This window comes from Simochromis diagramma, unplaced genomic scaffold (genome assembly GCF_900408965.1).
Source record: "Simochromis diagramma unplaced genomic scaffold, fSimDia1.1 OVJJ01000545.1, whole genome shotgun sequence".
NCBI classification, from domain to species: Eukaryota; Metazoa; Chordata; class Actinopteri; order Cichliformes; family Cichlidae; genus Simochromis; species Simochromis diagramma.
In genome coordinates this window covers 1,855,729-1,875,984 of record NW_024387371.1, presented here as the reverse complement: position 1 = coordinate 1,875,984, position 20,256 = coordinate 1,855,729, and the positions used below count along the sequence as shown (strand labels likewise).

The 20,256-nt window shown below is 40.7% G+C and overlaps 1 protein-coding gene across 2 annotated transcripts in view; it reads right to left on the bottom strand.

Annotated features, from left to right (window-relative positions):
• LOC120719095 (poly(rC)-binding protein 4-like) overlaps positions 1 to 19,976 on the bottom strand; it is a 35,282-nt gene extending 15,306 nt beyond the window's left edge. Inside the window, exons 1-5 of one of the 2 annotated variants that reach the window (XM_040008004.1) lie at positions 19,498 to 19,976; positions 6,012 to 6,196; positions 5,150 to 5,173; positions 3,814 to 3,846; positions 2,218 to 2,334 (exon numbers count right to left, since the gene is read on the bottom strand). In XM_040008004.1, the coding sequence (XP_039863938.1) occupies positions 2,218 to 2,334; positions 3,814 to 3,846; positions 5,150 to 5,173; positions 6,012 to 6,119 (282 nt within the window). In that variant the 5' untranslated portion in view covers positions 6,120 to 6,196; positions 19,498 to 19,976. Of the gene's footprint in view, positions 1 to 2,217; positions 2,335 to 3,813; positions 3,847 to 5,149; positions 5,174 to 6,011; positions 6,202 to 19,497 lie in introns of both variants that reach the window. The other variant, XM_040008003.1, reaches the window with a different exon arrangement.
• Positions 19,977 to 20,256: the final 280 nt, after the last annotated feature.

Below are 20,256 nucleotides of genomic sequence, written 5' to 3'. Positions count from 1 at the left end.
TATGCTTCCCATCAGAGTTCAACCAACAGCAAATCTGACAGAATGCAAAACATGCAGCTTGACTTGAATGGTTTGCACTCGGGCCAGTCTGTAAAATCAGCAGTTTGCCGTAAAAGGGGACAGCATGTGTGTGTAGCCTTATGGGATTTTACTCATGAAGGAAACTGTATAATATGTCTAATATCGCTCAACTTTAAAATTTGAAAAGCATATTCTGGTGTGCCTCTTGTGAATCTCTGCTCCGCGTCTATATTTATCAAGGCAGATCGGGCTCTCTGACGTCTCGTCTCATTAGAAGATGCACACACGGCTCATCTGTACAATCACAAGACTCTCGGCGTCATTCTCTTGATTTGATCTAAAAATACGAGCCACATCTTAACAAGTGTGAACGTTTTGATACTTTCCATAGAGAAGAGAGGCTCTTAAAGCAAAATTGGTGGAATTAAGATGGCTGGTTATACAAGCGCTGCTCACACAAAGGGTTCCTCAGCTTAAATCCCCAAAGCATATTGTGCTGCTGGTGGGGTAAGGGCTCTAATACAGAGAGATTATGTGGCTTTTATGCATGCTGTGCTTCAACACCTGAAAACATATTACATGTATGAAAGCGTAGCGAATTTCCTGATCATTAGATCACTGCATTTGCACAAATGTGGCAGCAGCTGGGGAAAACATGAGCTATAAATCATGTGAGCATAAAACTCACACAACTGATCAACAGCCAAACTGGAAATGAGTGAGGTCGAGCCGCTCTGTAATCACAAACTGTTGAGACAGAAACAAAAGCGTATACTAATAGTCAGTGCCCCAAATTTATAGTATTTCCCTTTGGTTTTAATTAAAAGTGTCAGACATACAATAACTCAGCTATGGTGGAAGCAGTGCACAGTGGGTCAGCCAACATGTTGCCATGGAAACTCAGGCGTTTCAGGGTGAGTGTGAAAGATCTTTAATGAATACTGCACTGTGCTCCCAGCCAGAGTATGTTTACTGAAGGCTGCCGACCTGAGCAGAGAGCACCTGTTCCGTTGCTCGTATCAGCTGCGACGCTAAATCACAGCGAAGGCGGCTCTCATTCCACCATATTAATTAGCACTGTGATAGACAGCCACGTTGGGGATTAATAGCATGAAGAAACTGCCGTAATTCACCTATAGATGACGAGAAGTGTACGACACATTCTCATTAATGAGTACAAATTAGTAACATTTTCCTCTTTTAGTACCCGGACGGTTCATAGCACTCCAGAAAAGCATAAAGAAAATAACAGGAAAGAAATAAAAATGATAGATGTAATCCAACAGCTTGCTGCACGTCATTTATAACGACATTCTTGCAATGGCCTGAATGGTTTCGCAACAGCAGTTACATCCACCTATTCAAGATTTTCATCTGCAGAGTAATCTAATATGAAAGCACATCAAGAGCTATGCAATATAGTCAGTTTTTTTTTTTCCCCTTCCATCACTGCAGTTTAGAGTATAATCGATAGCGATAAAAGCACATTAGTGGTAAAGCAGAGATGAAGCACAGGAAATGATTTCTTGTACTAATGTGACGAAATGGCTTCTTTCACTTTTCCAGGTTCAGCAAACAAGATGCTATGGCTTCACTAGGAATTAGACAACTTCAAAAGGCAAACTGCACACATTTTCTGATTTCAGGTTGGTCTCCTACATGACAAACCTTCACATGCATAAAACTATTGTAAAAATAAATACATGAACTCATTTCATCTGAGTGTCACAGCAATGAATAACAGGCCTCATTTTAGCTTACAAACCTCTTAATATATACATAGTGCTGTATTACCCCAACAGAGCACTTGGCTGTCAGAGAGCAGGCTCATTGTCTGTAAAACTCCCTGCTGCTAAGACTGCTGGGAGACTTCCCATGATGCAATGAAGATTCTCCTCCTCTCCCTTCGTTTCACTCCCTGTGTCTATAGGCTGCAACTGCATATCATAACTTTGTCTTCTCTCTCCCATAGTTTATGTTTTGTCCAGTTTTTTGTTTTTTCTCTTTGCGCTTCTTCAAATCGTTTCTTTGCCCTCACTCCAACCAGTTATGGCTGTCCCTTTGAGTGGTTCTCCCAGAGGTTTCTTCCTGTTTTGGCAACAGCTTGCTCACTTGTAATATATTATATACTAAAACTCCTTAAGAAAATGATTGCTATAACTCAGCAGTATATAAATAAAAGTGAAGTAAAAATACCTCCTCCAGTTTGTATGTGATCATGGTAAAAGCTCTGAAGACGCTGTCTGTGGAGCCCGTGATGGTGATGATCCTTTCAGGACAGGATCCCTCTGAAATGTTGACTCGTGCGCTGCTCTGTTGAACCAGAAGTCAGCAGGTTATTTAAATTTCAGTTGGAAATAGGAAAATAAGCCCTTTAGCATTTGTTCTGTATAAAAGTTGGAGGTGTGATGCTATATTTAAGGTTATATACTTAGCGTACGAACTTAGCGTAGTGTAACTTGTGAAAAGGAGCAGGCCTGTTCCAGCTTTTTGGACAGCCTGGAGACACTTCAGTGATTGCCCCATTTCCACTTTTTTAGCTAATCTTCTCACAAATTTATTGGAAACAGGGAAGATAGAGCTGGCCTAGCGGATGCCTTTAGCACACTGTGTCCCATTTATGCAATACATAACATAAAGTGTAAAAAATGCTGAACTTTTTACCTTTGGTTGCTGTAGCCCCATAGTTAACATACAAACACAAATAACATATCCGTCCTCTTTTCTTACTCTTGACAACTAAAAATATGATACACATTTCCCCAAATTTCAGCTCATAATTTTAGAGAAAGTAGAGTGATAATGACATAACATTGACATGAGAAGGTGACGCTGTTTCTGTCCTCGTCTTCTTCCATTTTGTATGCTGGCATTTCTGGGTAAAGTGAGCGGACACAGGACTGTGTTCTGACCTCTGGGACATTTTCTCCAGGCAGCCCACTGACTCATTCCCCCCACTGTGACTGTAAGGCCCAGTGAGGACTGACAGGATGAGGCTCATATAATTGGGAAGTAACAAAAGGCCAGAACTGCCAAGCTAGATGGATGGATGAATGGATGACTACCACTAGTGAGAGGTTTGTCCCTTGTCCCATGACCTAACTATTCTTCTGTTTATCCGTATGCCTCATAAAGTACGACATAAAAACTTAGCAGCAAGAGAAACAATCAAATGTGCTGTAAAGTGTCAGCCTAATTACTTTCTAATACAAAGAGTTATCCAAGCCGCATTAGTTTGGCTGCACCCTTGAGATTTATAAAGAGGGAATCGAGGAGCAGACATAGAAAAGAGGAAGTTGTTTTAAGCAGGAAAAAGAAATAGAAAAGAAAATTGAGAGAGAGAGCAGCTAGATGAGGTGCAGTGAAGAGAAGAGAGGGAGGACTTAAATTGAAAAGGTGCTGTTATTGCCCAAAAGGCAATTCGGACAATGCACCTGTTCTGTATGCTTTTCAGACTCAAACCTCCAAAACAAGAAGAGAGAACTGAGCTGTATTATTATTATTACATGCAACTGCCAGAAAGCCTGACCAGTATTAGACGGCCTCTTGAGATTAAATTACGTTTTCTCTGGAGATGAACATACTGAGGGCCTAAAATAACAGAGATCTAGTGGCTTCATGTCTTGATGTAAAAGATAGGGACAAAGTGGTGCACGGTAACAGCTAGTCACATCAGAGAAGCTGCATTCACTAGTCTCAAATGACACAAAAACATAATAATTAACACAGCAGAATGCTAAACAATTCTACTGAATGGTGTCGGAATGGTGATCGAAATCATGGACACTGTACCTCTTCCCGTATTCGTTTCACAGTCTCTCCTTTCTGAAAAAAGATAAAACGAAGGACAGCTTTAAACAGATGCAAATGTGCTTCAGTTCAACAAACAGTTACAACACATTGTTCGGCAAAATCTGCCATTTCTAACCACGTTAGACGGAAATTGCTCAGAAAAGAAAAAGCATCGATAAGGCTTCAGTCTGCAGTGTTGTCATTTGCACTAACTTTGCAAAACCATATCAAATATACAGCATCTGAGCATATGAAGGAAATGTACACCTGCTGTAACGGCTGTGCTCGCAGCGCGTGTGAAGAACTCCTGCCAGCGACAATAACATTTTGTCAGACTTGTGTCACACTGCAGCACATCCTCCGCTGATTTTTTGATTGCTTCGTCTCCCCTCTGCTATTTTATTTTGGCTCAACTTCATCCAACCTGTCATACCTCTGTTCACACTTTCGTGCAGCAACTGACGACCACTTTCTTTCACCAGTACCAAAAGCAATGTCATCTCACACCTCGGCAAACACTGTTGTTTATGATCTCAGGAAACGTATTACTTGGAGTCTATTGTGACTGTGCTGCTGGTGTTCTATTGATGGGAAAAGGATGAGAGGTTTTCCCAAAGAGATAGGAAGGGGAAAAAAGGCTGGAGGGTGGAGCAGTTATTATTTAGACAACTTATTAGCTCGAGTACTTCAGACAAAGTGCCTCCCACTCTGTCGAGCTGCACAGTATGCCCCATATTCACCCGCTTCCTTTTTTACATTTTCTGTTGTCCACATCCATTGCAAAATCATTCTTTCCAGCACTTCACAGTTTTCTATATTCCTCTATTTTTCTTCTTTCATCCATTGTGATGCCTTTTGTAGGTGCAGAAGGCTCAATAGTAGGGGCTACTGAAGCAACACAGTCTCAATAGACATTTCCTAGCAGACACTAAAAGTGCCCACAAGGGGCCAGCTGTAATGCAGTATGTCTTTGGAGCTCAGTTTCAACAGGAGGCTTGCAGTCGGTGCTCTAATGTTTTTGTTTGATGGATTACTATGGTGCTTTGTGAAAGGTGGGGGAGGTCTTAAGAGGGTTGGTTGAAGACAATTACATTTAGGATGGGAATATTCAGAACAGCAAGTCTTTGTTACAGAGCTTTGTGTTCTGGTGATTCAAAACAAAATCAAGGCAGAGGGAAATTATTCTGCAGATGCTTTGAATGATGGAAAATGGCTACTGAGTTATATAAGAGCAAAACATCACCCATATATTTTAAATCACTGTTTTTTTTTAATGATTATTACCTTTATATATGCATATATGTTTACGAGTAGAATTAAAAATAGGAATTCTCACCTTTCCTATGATGCTGCCAACCTCCTGAATGCAAAGAGATGAAGATGATAGAGCATAAATAGAAACCAGGGAAAAGGCAAAAACTGATCACCCTCATAGTAACTGTTTCTTTTTAGCATGTGTGATTGTGAAAAAGAACATTTTCACAGGACTCTGTGCACCTGTGAAAAACTAAGTACACCCCATCGTTCAGTACTTTGTAGAATCACCTTTAGCAGCAATAACTCAAAGTAATCTTTTTCTGTGTGACTTTATTTGTTTAGGATTTTTGGCATTATTTTCATTGAAACACCTTGATTTTTTTTACAGCCATTTCGTTGTGACCCCTTTTCGGCCAAGCTTTGACGGCCTCTGTTTCACTCTTTGAAACCATCTTGACTGTCAGTGACTCCGAGATGGCCAGTTCCTGTGACTGCAGGACCCGTTCATCACGTTTGTGCTCACAGGCTTTGTTTGGTTCTTGACACATGTGGCTTGGAGTTTCTCTAAGCATCGCACGGTCTGACTTTAGGGTGAATTTGCTGGGATGCCCACTCCTGTAAAGACTGTGGTATTGTGTTAACACGCAGCTGAATCCTGGAGGCCAGCAAGCTGCCAGGACTTGTGCTTTTACAGAGGTGCTCACTCTTTGTCATAATCAATTAATCAAATGCATTTGATTATCAGTGCCTGGCTGCTGTTTGCCCTCTTAATTCCGGTGGAAACAGTGAGGGTGTGCTTAGTTTTTCGCAGGCCTGCCTATCACATAATCCCGTGAAAGCTTTTTATTTTTCACATGACTGTGATGTGTGAGGCTGTGACAAATCTTGTGCTTGAAAATGCCTTGAGTGCTGAAGCATGCGTGCATTCATTCATAAACAACCTTTCCATGCATGAGCAGTCGTAGTGTGAGGGTCACTCCCAAGCCCCCGTCGCCAAAGTCCTGCTCACAGTTCATGGTGATGTGGGAGTGGCACTCAGGGAGACGCATGAACAAGGCTCATTCGCTGGTCACACAGTCAAGCGAAGGCCAGCACTCGTTCTGTGGTTGTCCGAAATCGTTCAGTGCTGCTCTGGGAGAGAACAGAATTCAGAAAATATGATTCTTAATTATTTTTGTGTCTGTAACATTTCCTCCCTACCACACATATGCTCATGCATACACTATTGTTTCTAGCTCATGGATTTCTGAACAAACATTATAAATACTTGAAGAGAAAAATTAATTCAGCAACATCATTCACTGAGCACTATGTGGCACTATTATAACTAATGGTTTTCTCATTCATTTCTGGGAAATTGGATGCTTGTGCTGTATCTAACTCTATTGTTTACTAAACGATAATTCTGGGAGATCAAAAAAATTCAGATAAATGAGGACAAATCAAAGCGGAAATCAAACACATTTGTGACACGGAAGAGCTTTCAGGCAGGCAGAATGTAATTGTGAGCATCTCGGTGAGAAAGTTGTTCATTAGTTCAAGTCGATGTAATATCGATGGCGAAATTCATAACAAAGTCCTAATGAACACCACTGTGCATGCAGGGTATTGACCAGGAGCACCAGCAGTGTCAGCGATGCTGCATCTCATCATAGCTTTGGGATTGGAAGAGACTGTGGGTGGCCATCGATGACTAACTGTGTCTTCATTACCTGACAAGCAGTTTCTCTCACAGCGAGCTGAGTGACTTTTAAAATTGGATGTAACAAAGAAAAAAAAAAAAAAAAAAAAAAGAGTGTAGCAGGAGATTCATGCAAAGTTAATCAAATTCATAAAATGGAAAATGTTTGGGGCTTCTTTGGGGATCTGATTTTATCTGCTCCATCACACTCGGATGGAGGGAAAAAAAAGTGTTATGGCGAAGCGGAGCAGAATTTATACACAGACAGCAAATTAGATGCATCTGTAGTCATCCCAGGATGACATTGTGGCAGCAGCTTTGTGCATGCCAGTTATGTGACAAACCGAATGATGATTAATGCCTGAGTCACCTGGATGCTTACAGTCTTAGCATGACGTGCATAATTAGTTCACTGAGTCATTTTTGCTTCCTCTTGTTATTTTTGTTTTTTTATATTGCCTTACATTTGTAAGCATGGAGAGCAGAAGTGCATGTACAAGGGTGAAAGATGTGGATTGCTGCATCTAAATAAAACTGTTTCTTATTAGTTTTAGAACTTTCCAATTTTTTAACAAAGTTAGCAACAATATTTTTTTAGTCTAAACTAACTAGCTAAGGTTGGCATCACGTACCAATCAATAAATTAATAATTGGTGTATAAATGTTGAAAGTTTGTGAAAAATGTTGATCACAATATCACAGCAAGAAGAAATTGGATCATTTTATTTTATTTTATCTTTGTTGATTAGTATAATAACGCTTTGGCTAAAAGCTAATGTCAACTAGTGAGCATCCTCAAGAGCAAAATGGCAGGCTTTAATGTTTCCAAGTTAATCATCTTAGATTGATGTGTTAGCAGGCTATATACTAATTAGCACTAATCCCAAGCTACAGCTGAGGCTGATGTCATTATTGTTACTGCAGTATTCTTAAAGGTTCAATAAATGAGATTATGAATATTGATACAGCAGCACATGGCTCTTTGCTATGTAGATATGAATTAGTAAAGTAATGATCTCTTAGCAAATAGTGAAGTCACATTTATAAAGAGGCTACTTCAGCGAGAGGCTGCTCACTGCACATGACACTGGCTCAAGCCCCATCCCCACCCTAACTCTAACCACACAGACCCATTTGGCTCTGCAGTGAGCGCCATTTGAAACCAGGAGCCCTGCTGTTAAACCATCCCTGTGTTTTGTTTTGTTTTAAGAGAAAAGTGGTAATAAAGGCGGAAAGGTGGAGCACAGTTCAAAGCATTCAGCCAACTCAGACCCCATAAAAACTGATAACAGAGAAAAATTTAATTAATGTATTTATATATCACCCAATTTAAGTGCACTTGTTTTATCTCAGCTCAGAGAGTCTTGAGAGTCTTCACTAGGGTTTTACTGCTCTGCTTTACTCTCTGTTTTACAATGTGTCTGCCTCCTCTGTGAAGGAGTAGAGTTAGCTTAATTAACATATCACCATCTTCCCCTAATCTCTACAGAAAAAATACATAAAAACAATGCTTCCCAAGCATCCTGCAAAACAGCGAGTATTGCTGAGCAGAAACTCCCAAAAACAAGCTTGGTGATGGTGGCAAATGGAAGCAATAACCAACAGACGGTAATAGCAACAATCGACCCCTTGGATAATAAAGTAGACTTAAACCACAACCAGCTGCATCAAATGATTCTTTGTGGGGCTTCATAGCACATAACAATTAAAGCTCAAATTTATAATAAAGAGTTTTTTTAAAACACTATTCCTACATGATATTTCCAAAGTGTAAATATTATTTTCTCTATTCTGTGATCTACTATAGAGCTACATTTATGCTTACCAATTTCACCCATATCAATATATCTGTGCTCCTATCTTCCTTAGAAATTATATAACTATTTCTTTGGTCCAGTGGACTAAAAAAATTCGATACCTTTGACCCTACAGTAGAAAACCTTTTCAGCGGCAGAGTGAGCATTTATTCTGTGGTTCAGAAATTGTTATAATTTTCTTTAAGAATGTCATTAAGAATAACAAAATTATCTCCTTTGACTCTTTATTTGAAAAGTATAAGAAAAAAAATTTGCTATGAAAAATTCAAATGTCCCTTTAAAGCAGTCCTGTAGACAGTTGCTAAAGATCAAACCAAAAACCTTAAAGTTCCTTTTTTAAACCTGTAAGACGAAATCCAACACATTAATCATGCAACACTAACTAAGACAAAAGATGCCTGAAAACAATGCCGCTTGGGATCTCATTATTAGCTACATTTACATGCCAACTTCACCAGTTTCTCTGAGTATTAACTGCCAAAAAAAAGTTCTGAATCTGTAATTCAAGCCATCCAAGATGACACCAATCACAAGCAACAATGGGCCATAAGTTAAGGTAATCTAATTTCATTAAAATAAATATTTAGACCTCAGTCTTTGAGCTACACAACAACAGTGATCCTAACACTTGTATGGCAACAACTGCTGTGTCACGCAGATCAAATGATTTGGGATGTAATGCACTTTTAGCCCAGTGCTTAACTCGAATGAGATGGAAGGCTGCCTGTCCCCATTCAGTGGACCAATGAAGTCATGACCTGCTCTGAAATGAAGAAGGTGAGATACTCTGTTTATGTTTCACTTAAGAATATATATATTACAGAGTGTTTTCTTTTCTTCACTGATTATTGCTTAGGTGTAAACAACTTGTACTTTATATAGACACCTTAATTTCCATGCACTGTAAATCTGTTGTTTTCTATTTTGCTTTTGTTATCTTTCTTTATTGCAAGGAGGCAAACAATTGTTAAGTGTTTAAATAACTAAGTTTAACTGAGTGAGCATTGCCTCTAAAACAGCCCAGGGGTTACTTTTGCAGTAACGGGAGGCTACATGGACCCATTAGCTCAACTAAGTTTTGAAAAACAAATGAAGAAAAAAGCAATGCATAAATTTATAAATAATGATGTTTGAGAGTTTTATATAATTTAATAATAATTTAGCAGTATGCACTTTCATATGACTGATAGCTAACCATCTAAGGTCTACGCCATCATAACCCTAACCCTGCACTTTGGCATGTCAGTATCAACCATTGCTAGCAAAATGGTGCTTTGCAATATCAAAGAAAAACAAACACCTGAATCCTAAAATATCTACTGTGGTGATCTAAAGTATAACACTAAATGTGATTCAGAACATTTGAGCTTTTTTAGGTATTATTTTATATAGTTTAAAGGTACCAGTATGACATCATATACAATCTAAAACCCTTCTGTGACATTTACAGTAAGATGTGTCCACACAGCATAGAAAATATAAGCATGATTAATTTGTTGGCTTCAACCTATTTTCTTAAATGTATCAAACCGTCAATAAAATCCACATAACTGAACTGTTGGGATTAAACTGGAATATAGTTTAAACTCTGCGCTTTCAATACAAGCTGAAACGGAGACTCTCTGAGACTGCTGCATCTTTGGAGTCAAGCATGTTCATTGACTCCAAAGGGTTAAAAAAGTTGCAATTAAACTTTTGCTACTGTATCTTAAGTAGTTCTGAAGCTGTGACAACATTTGTCCACAAACAGGCAGACAAACGCCTGTCCAGCAGCTTTATGGTGGTTCTTCAGTGTCTTGGGGACTACATTTTTGAACCATGACACACATGCACTCAGAGGGCGAAAACAACAACAGCTACGTTTTTGCAGCTAGTAATTAACGTCTCCCCTTTGACTCATCAAGGCCACTTGTCTGCCAAACACATTCCAACCAGCCTACAGTGCTAATGCATACCAGCCTACTGCTGCAGTCCTTCTGACAATGCCTGACTTATGTGTGTGCGTTTATAAATCGACATTCTGTCTATACATTTGGTGAGCTATAAGAGGAGATCATGTTTAATAAATGGCTGTTATTTTAGAGTAGATCCTATTCCGCAGTGACTTGTTGTAGGCAGGTTTATTGCTTTTACTTAACGTGCAAGGACATCGCTGTTTGTTTGATTTATTAATGCACTGGATGCCTGCAAAGACATGTTCAAATACTTGCACACAACCTTCTTAAGATGTCGCAGAGGTTGACTGTCTCTGTGAGCTTTATATTCCCACCGTGGCCATGGCATGTCTAACATGCCAGCCCATCAAAATGTGGCAGGAAGTGGAGCGGAGTGCCTTTGTGCTGGATTCAGTTGCATCAAATCAATCAGCCTTCATCTGCTTTTTTTTGAAAGTGATGCTCATTGGATTGACTTACAAAGCTATCAGTTAGGAGCTCATCTACATACAATTTCCATAAATATCAAACAGAGCCAAAGGGGCTGGAGATAAACAAAAACTGGAGCATTTTACTTGCCATCAGCTACAGATTTAAGGCTAAGTAATCATGACTTTAAAGTTGATCGATGCATCCTGAACACATGTGTTATCACAGAGCACATTTATGCAACCCGTAGGCTAACTTCATTATCTTTAGGCACTGAGGGGCATGGCTAAAATGTTAGCACTTATTGCATTAGGAGTTAATGGTTAGAGGGATCATTATGTGCATCTCTGTGGGTTGATAACAAGGCATGTGCTCTGTGTCTGTGTGAGGGCGGTGAGTCTCTGAACTCTTCATTTCCAGAATCCCAAGCAGCACTGTTGCAGGATGAACAGAGCCCCTCTGTTCTAAATTAGACCTGGTAACAGAGAACACAGAATTAGCAAAGTGCAGACTGCAGCACTAGGCTGCCAAACTGCAGTCAGACTAGGAAAGAAAGGTGAAGAGTCCACCTACTGTTCTGCTCCTATGTCACTTATATTGTGACCTGGGTCTTGCTCTGCTTGACTGCATAAAGCATGAAAGAGCTTCAGTTATGAGTCACTGCTTTTATCCAGCTTTATATACACCGGATTAGGCATGACTTTGTAACACAAAGACTGAAAACAAATGACCATAAGAGTCCTTGGTTACTGTTGACTAAGTAAAAGTAGCCAGGTTCAAATAATATTTAAGGAGATGTTTTTTTTTTTTGTTTTTTGTTTTTTTGGGGGGGGGTTGTGATTTGGGGGCTGCTATGCTAAACTGACCGAGTTTGTAATAGCAAAGGTCACCACTTTATTAGTTCATCTGGATGTTTACAAAAAGCAGTTTGGGTAATAGCTGATTCAATTCAATTGTATCTATACAGCACCAATTCACAGCAACAGTCACCTCAGGGCACTTTACACTGTAAGATAAAGACTTTCCAATATTAAAGGTAAGAACCCCAAACCCTTATCAGCAAGCACTTGGCAACAGTGGGAAGGAAAAACTCCAATTTGACAGGAAGAAACCTCCAGCAGAACTGGGCTCAGGAAGGGGCAGCCATCTGCTGTATCGGTTGAGGGGAGAGGGGAAAGAAAAGATGTTGGAGGCATAAGAAGAGATAATTTTAGCCTTGCTAGCAGCTTGGCTTTGGGAAGGCAATGCCTACACCAAAATATCTCAACAAATAATTCCAGTGGTCATGTATTCTCCTAATTTTTTTATTCTGACTTGTTTTTACAACATCACTAAGCTGACTTTTATGGATTTTACTGAAATCATTTTTGCACAGATACAGACTTTCCTTCTCGCTTGTGTCTCTGTCACTTTTTGCTTACTAGTATCGCTATACTGCTGAACTGTTGGATGGAGCTTTTGCATTAACATTCGTGATTCTATGGACATTTGTGTGAAAAATACTTAAACTAATCAAATTCTCATTAGCCTTAGCTGTCCTTTTGGATTAATGCAAATGATCATGTCAGCATGCTAAATTCACACGAGAAGAACAGAGCTGACGAGCCCCAAAACGGAGGCCAATGTGGAAGCGTATTAAACCTCCTCTGGTTTTAAAAAATTAGTTAAGTTTGAATGGAAGTCAATGGAAAATGACCCTTTATATTTCACCTCGGTATTCCTGATGAATTTATGAATGTCAGTTGCTAATTTTGCTAAGTTATTCATGTTATTAGCTAGGTTCAAATTAGTGAATACAACAAAATGGTCAAATAACTGTTTCCATTAGTGTAAAAAAACACCAGTGGCAAAGCAGATTATGTTTTAGAGTGGTCGCTTCTTGTGACTGACAAATTACTAATGCTCAGCTCAAAACCACTTAACTAGAATTTACTAATCGTTGATGTTTTGTGGCCTATTCCACCATTTATATACAGTCTATGGCTAAAGTAGATCATTGCAGTAGGACAATCTGCGTCCTTTCAGCATTTTCACTATCAATATGTAAGATTAAGTTGAAGTTTTTTGCTCAAAGGAACAATTTTAGCCTTGTTGTCTTTATGAAAGTTGGTGTCTTCAAAATACTTGTAAATCTTTCCCAGTCATTAACTGAGAACATATAGCACAGACGACATGACAACGAATAAAAAAATCGACAGAAAATCCCAACACCACGCTTGTTATTAAAAAGATGTAACAATGTAAAATTATCCTTAAAGTTAAATCGAGCAAGAATCCAGAGTTGGTTGTTTTTTTGTCAACCGTCCATAACCTCAAAGATATCATGGATAAAAGCAATCGGCATACATCCCCTGACAGCAACCACAGTTTTTTTCTTTTCCTTGCCAGATTTTCAGGTGCTTCCACTACAGAGAGTCTGTCAAGATGAAAAGAATGTTTTACAGCGGGCTTGTTTGGAGGACTGGGCACCTGTTCTGAGACAACCATATCCCTCACACAATCCTGGCAAATAGGCGATTCTGGGCTGGCTTAGAGGAAATGAAGAAGGACGTGCCTGGTCTCCATGGTGAACAACAGAAACAGGGTATGCCCCCGCCCCTCCATATGTGGGACCGGGGGTATTGTGTGTCTGCTCCATCAACACGCATAGGCGAAGAGGACAGGGTGTCCCTCGGGTGGGCACATATGGAGCGGTAAGTGGGAGGGTGTCAATGTGTGTACACACGCACAGTGAGAGACCAAGAGGTGAAAGACCATTTACACATATGTATACCCCCCCCCCACCCAACATTCATATGCCTATGTGCCCCAAAACAAAACTCAAAACAAGACACACACACAGCTGCTGGGATGAAAGGAGTCAACAATTCACACAAGACACACACATACAGACAGTGTCCAGTGGAAGCACAACAGCGGACAGGCTTTGATCTACTCAGAACTTCCACAGGAAGACTTTATACACCCATCTGTCACGACAAACTCAAACTGCTGCGATGTTTGAGTACACGGGGTGACACAATGAAAGCGTCATCTCCTCAGACAATGATGAAAAAATACAACAGACAAAAGCAATAAATCTCCAGGCTCCTCTTTGCTACTGGTTAGTCGGTCTCCAAACTTACATGAAATGCACACGTCTGCTCGACTTACGTCTAAACAAATGTTCCGCCATTTTAAGCGTCTGTCTGTAAATCTGATTACTTACAGCAGAGGAGAGGGTGTGTGAAAGCACCATCATAGCTAATGACTGCATACTGAATAGAAATGATGCAAAGGCCTCTTGATCAAATAAACTCTATTCCTTGTAATTGAAATTTTCAAAGTGGAAGTGCTTGCTTGGATTAGCTTTAACCACATCACAGCAAATGGTCATTCCAAGATGCAGCACTTGTACCGCTTTTTGAGCAGCGCCACAGTGATGTCAACACATCTATGTGACTGTGGAATTGTTAAGTGAAATTTTTGCCTTTGTACAAATAAAGCGTACCATCTCATGAATGCTTTCAAATTCTCTTTAAGCTGCAGCTAATAGTAAAAACATCATTAAAGTTTAAACCTCTGCTTTAGCGCTACAGCGTTGTGTGGTGACTCAAGAAAAACTTTCTTCTAGTCTTCAGTGAGGAGCTGCTAAATCCTGATCAGACCAAAGAAACATTTTGCATCACCCAGGTTAGATTATGAAGAAAAAAAAAGAAGAAAAACTACAATAAATTGACAGTAAATCCCTTTCAGTATAGTTCAGCAACATATATTGCAAGAATAATGAGCACTCGATTGAAGAATTAAACGGTTACACCAATACAGCTGCACTTCCATAACCTCTCCAGGGTCGAGAGGCAAAAAAAGAGAGAGGAGAAGAGGGCTTTAGTTGTGAAATAGGAGAGGCTTGAAATTAAAGAGTAGTGTTTCATCTCTCGGCATGTCTGTCTCAGCTCTGTCACATATAATGGGAGGGGTCAGCCCTCGGCACAGAGGGGACTGTCCTCTGCTATCAGCCCACCGCTTCATCTAGCGTTAAAGCATAACCGTGTAAGCCTGCAGTTCAAGTCGCCTGTCAACCGCAGGGCTCCAGAGAGGGTTATCAGGCCCCCGAGCTGTCGGCTGCTCCTGCAGCAGAGAGAACGGCCAGCGGTCACATTCACTACGGCCACCGCGCCTAAATGTGGGCTGACGCTGATAAGATTACCCCACGGCAGTGTGTTTTTAAAACATTCAGTAAAACTACAAGATTTCTGATTTTATAAACAAAGCCGCTGAAAAGCTGTCTTCACAATGAACGCGCCTAATTGAAAATCCTGCGATAACACGCCTTCTGAAACTTTGTGGGTTTGTCAGCTGGGTGGTGGTGGGGGGTAATACATTTGTAGCCATTTATACACACAATAATCTTATTCACACAAGCTGTAGAGCCACTGTTTATTTACATCACTGATATTGGAAACGGCTGCATTTTAAAAGTGGCAGGAATCGTTACTGTCAAGGCTTCTTCTTGTCATTGCAACTTACAGTCATGTCAGTTTGTCTATACAGCTTAGACACAGACAGCTTTCTGTGGCAGAATCTGCATACTTACAAGGGAACCCGGCAGCTAATGAACAGCAGTGTAATTGACATACTAGCACGGGAGTCTATAAAATGCCATCAGTTTCTCTCACTGTCAGGGTGGAGCAGTATTTATTTAGTTCTGGCTCAATGGGGATTAATAAGCATATACCCTTGAAGGAATGTGGCCACTCTGCGATTGATCAGTTCTAGATGCAGTTGTTTTTACAAAGAAACACATCCCCTCATTAGGTAAACCCCAATCCCTCCCTTCTTCTCATTATTGCCAGTGGGGGGGAAAAAAACAACAACAACACAAACATGCAGATAATGACCTTATAAGGAGATGTTTGTGGGCTGTCAATTGTTATATATATATATGTATATATATGCCATGTGGCTGTTGGACCCAGGCACAGCGTGTCACTGTCTGAGCCTGTATTTACACTGGCTTTAGTTAGCATAGGGACAGTGGGGCCCAGGCATACATATTGTACAACTGTCATTTAACTGTCAAATCCCCCCAACAAAAAATAAACAAATAAATAAAAATCTGGTTTCAAACAAAAATCTTCAGCATATTTCATATGCTGTCCCCGAGTGTTTATCCTTCTGGATACAACATTGAAATTTTCTAATCATTTGCCTTGCCTCTCCTTACAATGGCATGTCTCTTATTATCAGAGAGCTCCTACTAGGACCATATATCATTTTGAATGGCTTTTTGGCATGGTGGAGAATACACTTTGGCAGGGTATTAACTCCAGCTTTTATCCCATCCTTCTTACTGGATGAAGGTCACTCCCTCTATCTGCAAAATGACTTTTCTCTCTTCTCTTTCATCCCTGCTTTCCTCCCATCCTCCACACCAGGGCATGAGTCAGAGAATCTGACACCTCACAGGAGAGGAGAGTAGAGGGAGGAGAAAGTGAGCGAGATGGGAGACAAACTGAGGAAGAAAACAAGCAGAGGTGGAGACAGTTGGAGGGAAGAGAGACAAGTTGATCAATATCTCGGAGAAACAAGGAACCTGAGACGATCTGGAGTGGCCCCCGCTTCCTTGAGGTACAAGACGCTGCATTAAACATGGCAAATCCATCAGTGCACAGATGGTGCAGGAGTCCTCATCATAATTCTCAGCTGTGCAATGTCCTTTATAGTTTCGCACAGTTCGTCTGCAGGATTATACTGCTTGCAGCATCACTACGCTTAAGTTGGCTGACTCAATGGTGTATTATTTGACATAAAACATTACCGCGCGTTGAGCTGAAACTACGGATTACATAAGCTTCAAAACAAACTGAGCACAAACCCAAAAATAGTGCGGTCCCTGTTAAATATTTCACGCGCTAGGCAGCTGAAGGGGGGATAAAAAGCTTCTCTCCTTCTCTGTCGCATACAAACACACACACACACATAGATGCAGATGGCCAATTGAAAGAAAAACCTCCATTTAGTGTTCTGTAGAGCAGAGCGGATTACTTTCATGAAGACAGTCTTTTAGCTTATTCGCACGACATACAGGACTTACTGGATTTGAGTGTTTAGAATACACCTATCATTACTTCTTAAGGCGCTCTGTAAAGACAGCATAAAAGGTCCTCTTTGACGGTAACTTCTGGACTAAATAAATCATGCTCATGAGACTCTTTGTGAGACACAACAGGAGAGTCATGAGGCTTGCTTGGTCAATCTTTGGAGCTCAGCACAGAGCTATCTTTTCATAGCAGGGACAGCCCGAAGCTCTGTCAGCCACTGGGTCTGTTTAAAGAACAGCAGTGAGGGTCACATTGTGTTAGAGAAGAAAGGGTCTCTTCATAGCAATACAAGAAGATCCAAAAAAGGCTCTCTGTGCTGTTTATATGCAGGGAGGGCGCCAGATCACAAATCAACAAGTACTCATGTAATGTTGTTCCATAGCTTTCTTGTGTCTCATGGTAAAGCATGAGAATAATAATGATCACAATAGGAGTACAGCCTCAAGTGTCTGTAGTTATTAGATAGTGACAAGCACAGGTTAATCACTCAAAAGCAGGTTAATTGCTACAGGGGATTTATCTCAAGTATTAGAGAGGAAATTGATATGTATTGAAAAAATGCTCCTGTGATACAACATCTAAATTAAAGCCTGAAAGAAGACGATGATACTCCTAAGCTTCAAACACTGCAAGTTATTACAATTAAATTACTGCTGAAAAGCAGAAAAAAATAAGACAAAGATAAGTCTGTGGTGCGATAAAATCAATAGAATAATATTGAAATCTGCATGCAATTTAAGCTGTTTGCTGTCCCATGCGCTGCTTTCACTACAGGAATGCTTTTCCCGTATTCTCCTTATGAGTAAAAAGTGATTGAATATCCCTTCATATCACTCTGCAGAACTCTTTATTAGAGTAAAGCTGCTGTGCTGAGCTACATTTACTTGATGACTGCAAAGCAAAACTAAGCATTGTGCCTTTTTTTACTCCCTCCTGCTGACGGATTATTGGCAGTTCCCAGACATTGGAGCAGCACGTGTCAGGTCTGGCTTCTGTTATTTATGAGGCCTCGCAGCCCCAGCCCTCACTCTGCAGCAGAGATGCAGGTGGGGTTTCATTATTGAAGATGTTCTTCCACTTCTTATTAGATCTCTGACTCTCAGAGTGCATTAAGGAATTGCAGCTGGACAGAGAATCAGCAATACATGATGGCCCGCCTCTTTGCCCCCCAGAGTGTTTTTAAAAGATACGTGTGCCTCTTATATCAGACAAATTGTATGTCCTACTCCCTTCCCAGAAATAAATAGTGTTTGCACTCAAGCAGATGCCCCGTTCACTACACACAGATGAAAAATCAGTTTCTTATTGATCTCGCCTTTGTCCTTTCAGAACACATATCTAAATCATGTTCTGCTCCTTTAGTAGAACCGCCATACAACGCACTGCATCCGAGCCAAACATCTATACTCTAAGTAATGTGCAATCCTCTAATTGTGCCCCCATTTCTCTCCGGATGTGAACATGCAAGATTCATGAGCATCTCCAGGCAGCAAGGATGATGATTTCCTAAATCGATGAGAAGGTCCACTCTCAGATGTTTTTTAATTGATTCTATTGTACTAAGGAGCCTAAACAATATGCTCAGATTATTGCAAAATGTAAATGAAACTGCAAGTGAAAACTGAAATACCAGAGCCAATATATTTGGAAGCAACAGCTAAATGAGAATAATCCTGTAAGGAGTACTGCTTAGGAACAGTGTGTGCACAATTGAGAGGAAAGTCAAAGAGTGTCATTTGTGTTATTGTTTAGAAACTTACAGCTGAGCAAATGTGGACGGATTCATACATTTAGGGTAAATTATAAACATTTCCAGACAAAATGCGTTTGCACAATATATACCCCTACGTAGGGGTCAGCTTGTTATGATAGTTCTTCCATGCGGTGCAATACAAGTGCACTTAGGCATCTTGGTGAATAATGGTGCTGTCACATACACTCGCTGCCTCAGCACCAAGCGGGCGCCCACAGTACGGGACTTGTTGAGAATGATCTTTGTGTTTCAGGACGGGCCTGGCCAACGGGGTCCACTTTCATTATCATAAAACCGTGCACACACACAAGAGCCCAATTGTCTCCCCGCTCTTACTGCTGTCCCCTGCTCATCTGGGGACTTTCTGCCATATGCTGGATTTAACAACCCAGTCATTTTACGGCTTCATTAATTCAGCTCCACACACAAATGATTTCATCCTACACTGTTCTCACATGAGTGCGCACGAGTAAAAACATTAGGGACTGTAGTAATTTAGAACGACGGCAGGAATTAGGCAGTTAAAGGGCCTGATTGTGGTTGCTGAGACGAATGTGTAAGCTAAATTGTAAATATATGGCTTGATGTAGGCCTGATTCGAGAAATAAGACACTATATTTGAAGCCGACAGCGAGCAAGAATGTCACGTATTGGATAAGAGGTGTTTTAAGTTGGAGAATAGGGAACTAGCTGTCCAAAAATGTGCCTTTCCAAATAAACCGACACTTACCTGATTTCATGCAAAGGTCGCAGTCAGCAGTTCCCTCTAAACTATCCCCATGGATCTGTGTTGGCCGGGCTTTGTATCCACATAGAGTCCAATGACACGGAGGTGTAGTGCGGACTGTCCTCCCGGAGTGTCAGCAGACTGGAGTGCAGAGCGCCTGTGCGCTGAGGAGAGACACACACACACACACAGAGAGAGAGATGCAGGCAGCGACCACCCCGCTCACCCTGATAGCCAGTAACCGAGGCAGCCCGTGGGACAGAGCCGAGTGCTCTTTGGGTAAAAATCCTCCGGTTCAGCTGCTTCCAAGTGTCTGATATCTCTTCATCCCTGCCTCGGTCGGTGTGCTGCTTTTGTGATCCTTCCAGTCCTCACAGGACCTCTGCTGAGAGCGTGCCGCGCCTCTTCGCCCTGTGCGTCGCACCGCAGATTGACACACTCAAGATCACGAGTGCTTGCTCGGTCTCACTGTACACCAACTTGTCTCAGTCATAAAACGGAATCAGATGGAGAAATGCACAATGATCGGGAGAAGTTTCATACCTGAAGGGTACTTTAAAAAGATAAAAATAAATCACAAAACATTACATTACAACTGATTTTAATTAACCACCTTAAACATTATCCCGCTGAGTCCAAGACAGATTACCCATCTTTGAGTACAGTTTCAGGCTTTAGGCTTTACATATCAATGATAACGGTAATCTTAATAATGCAAATATTTAGTCAATTTATAAAATGTGCAGATCAAAATTCACTGGC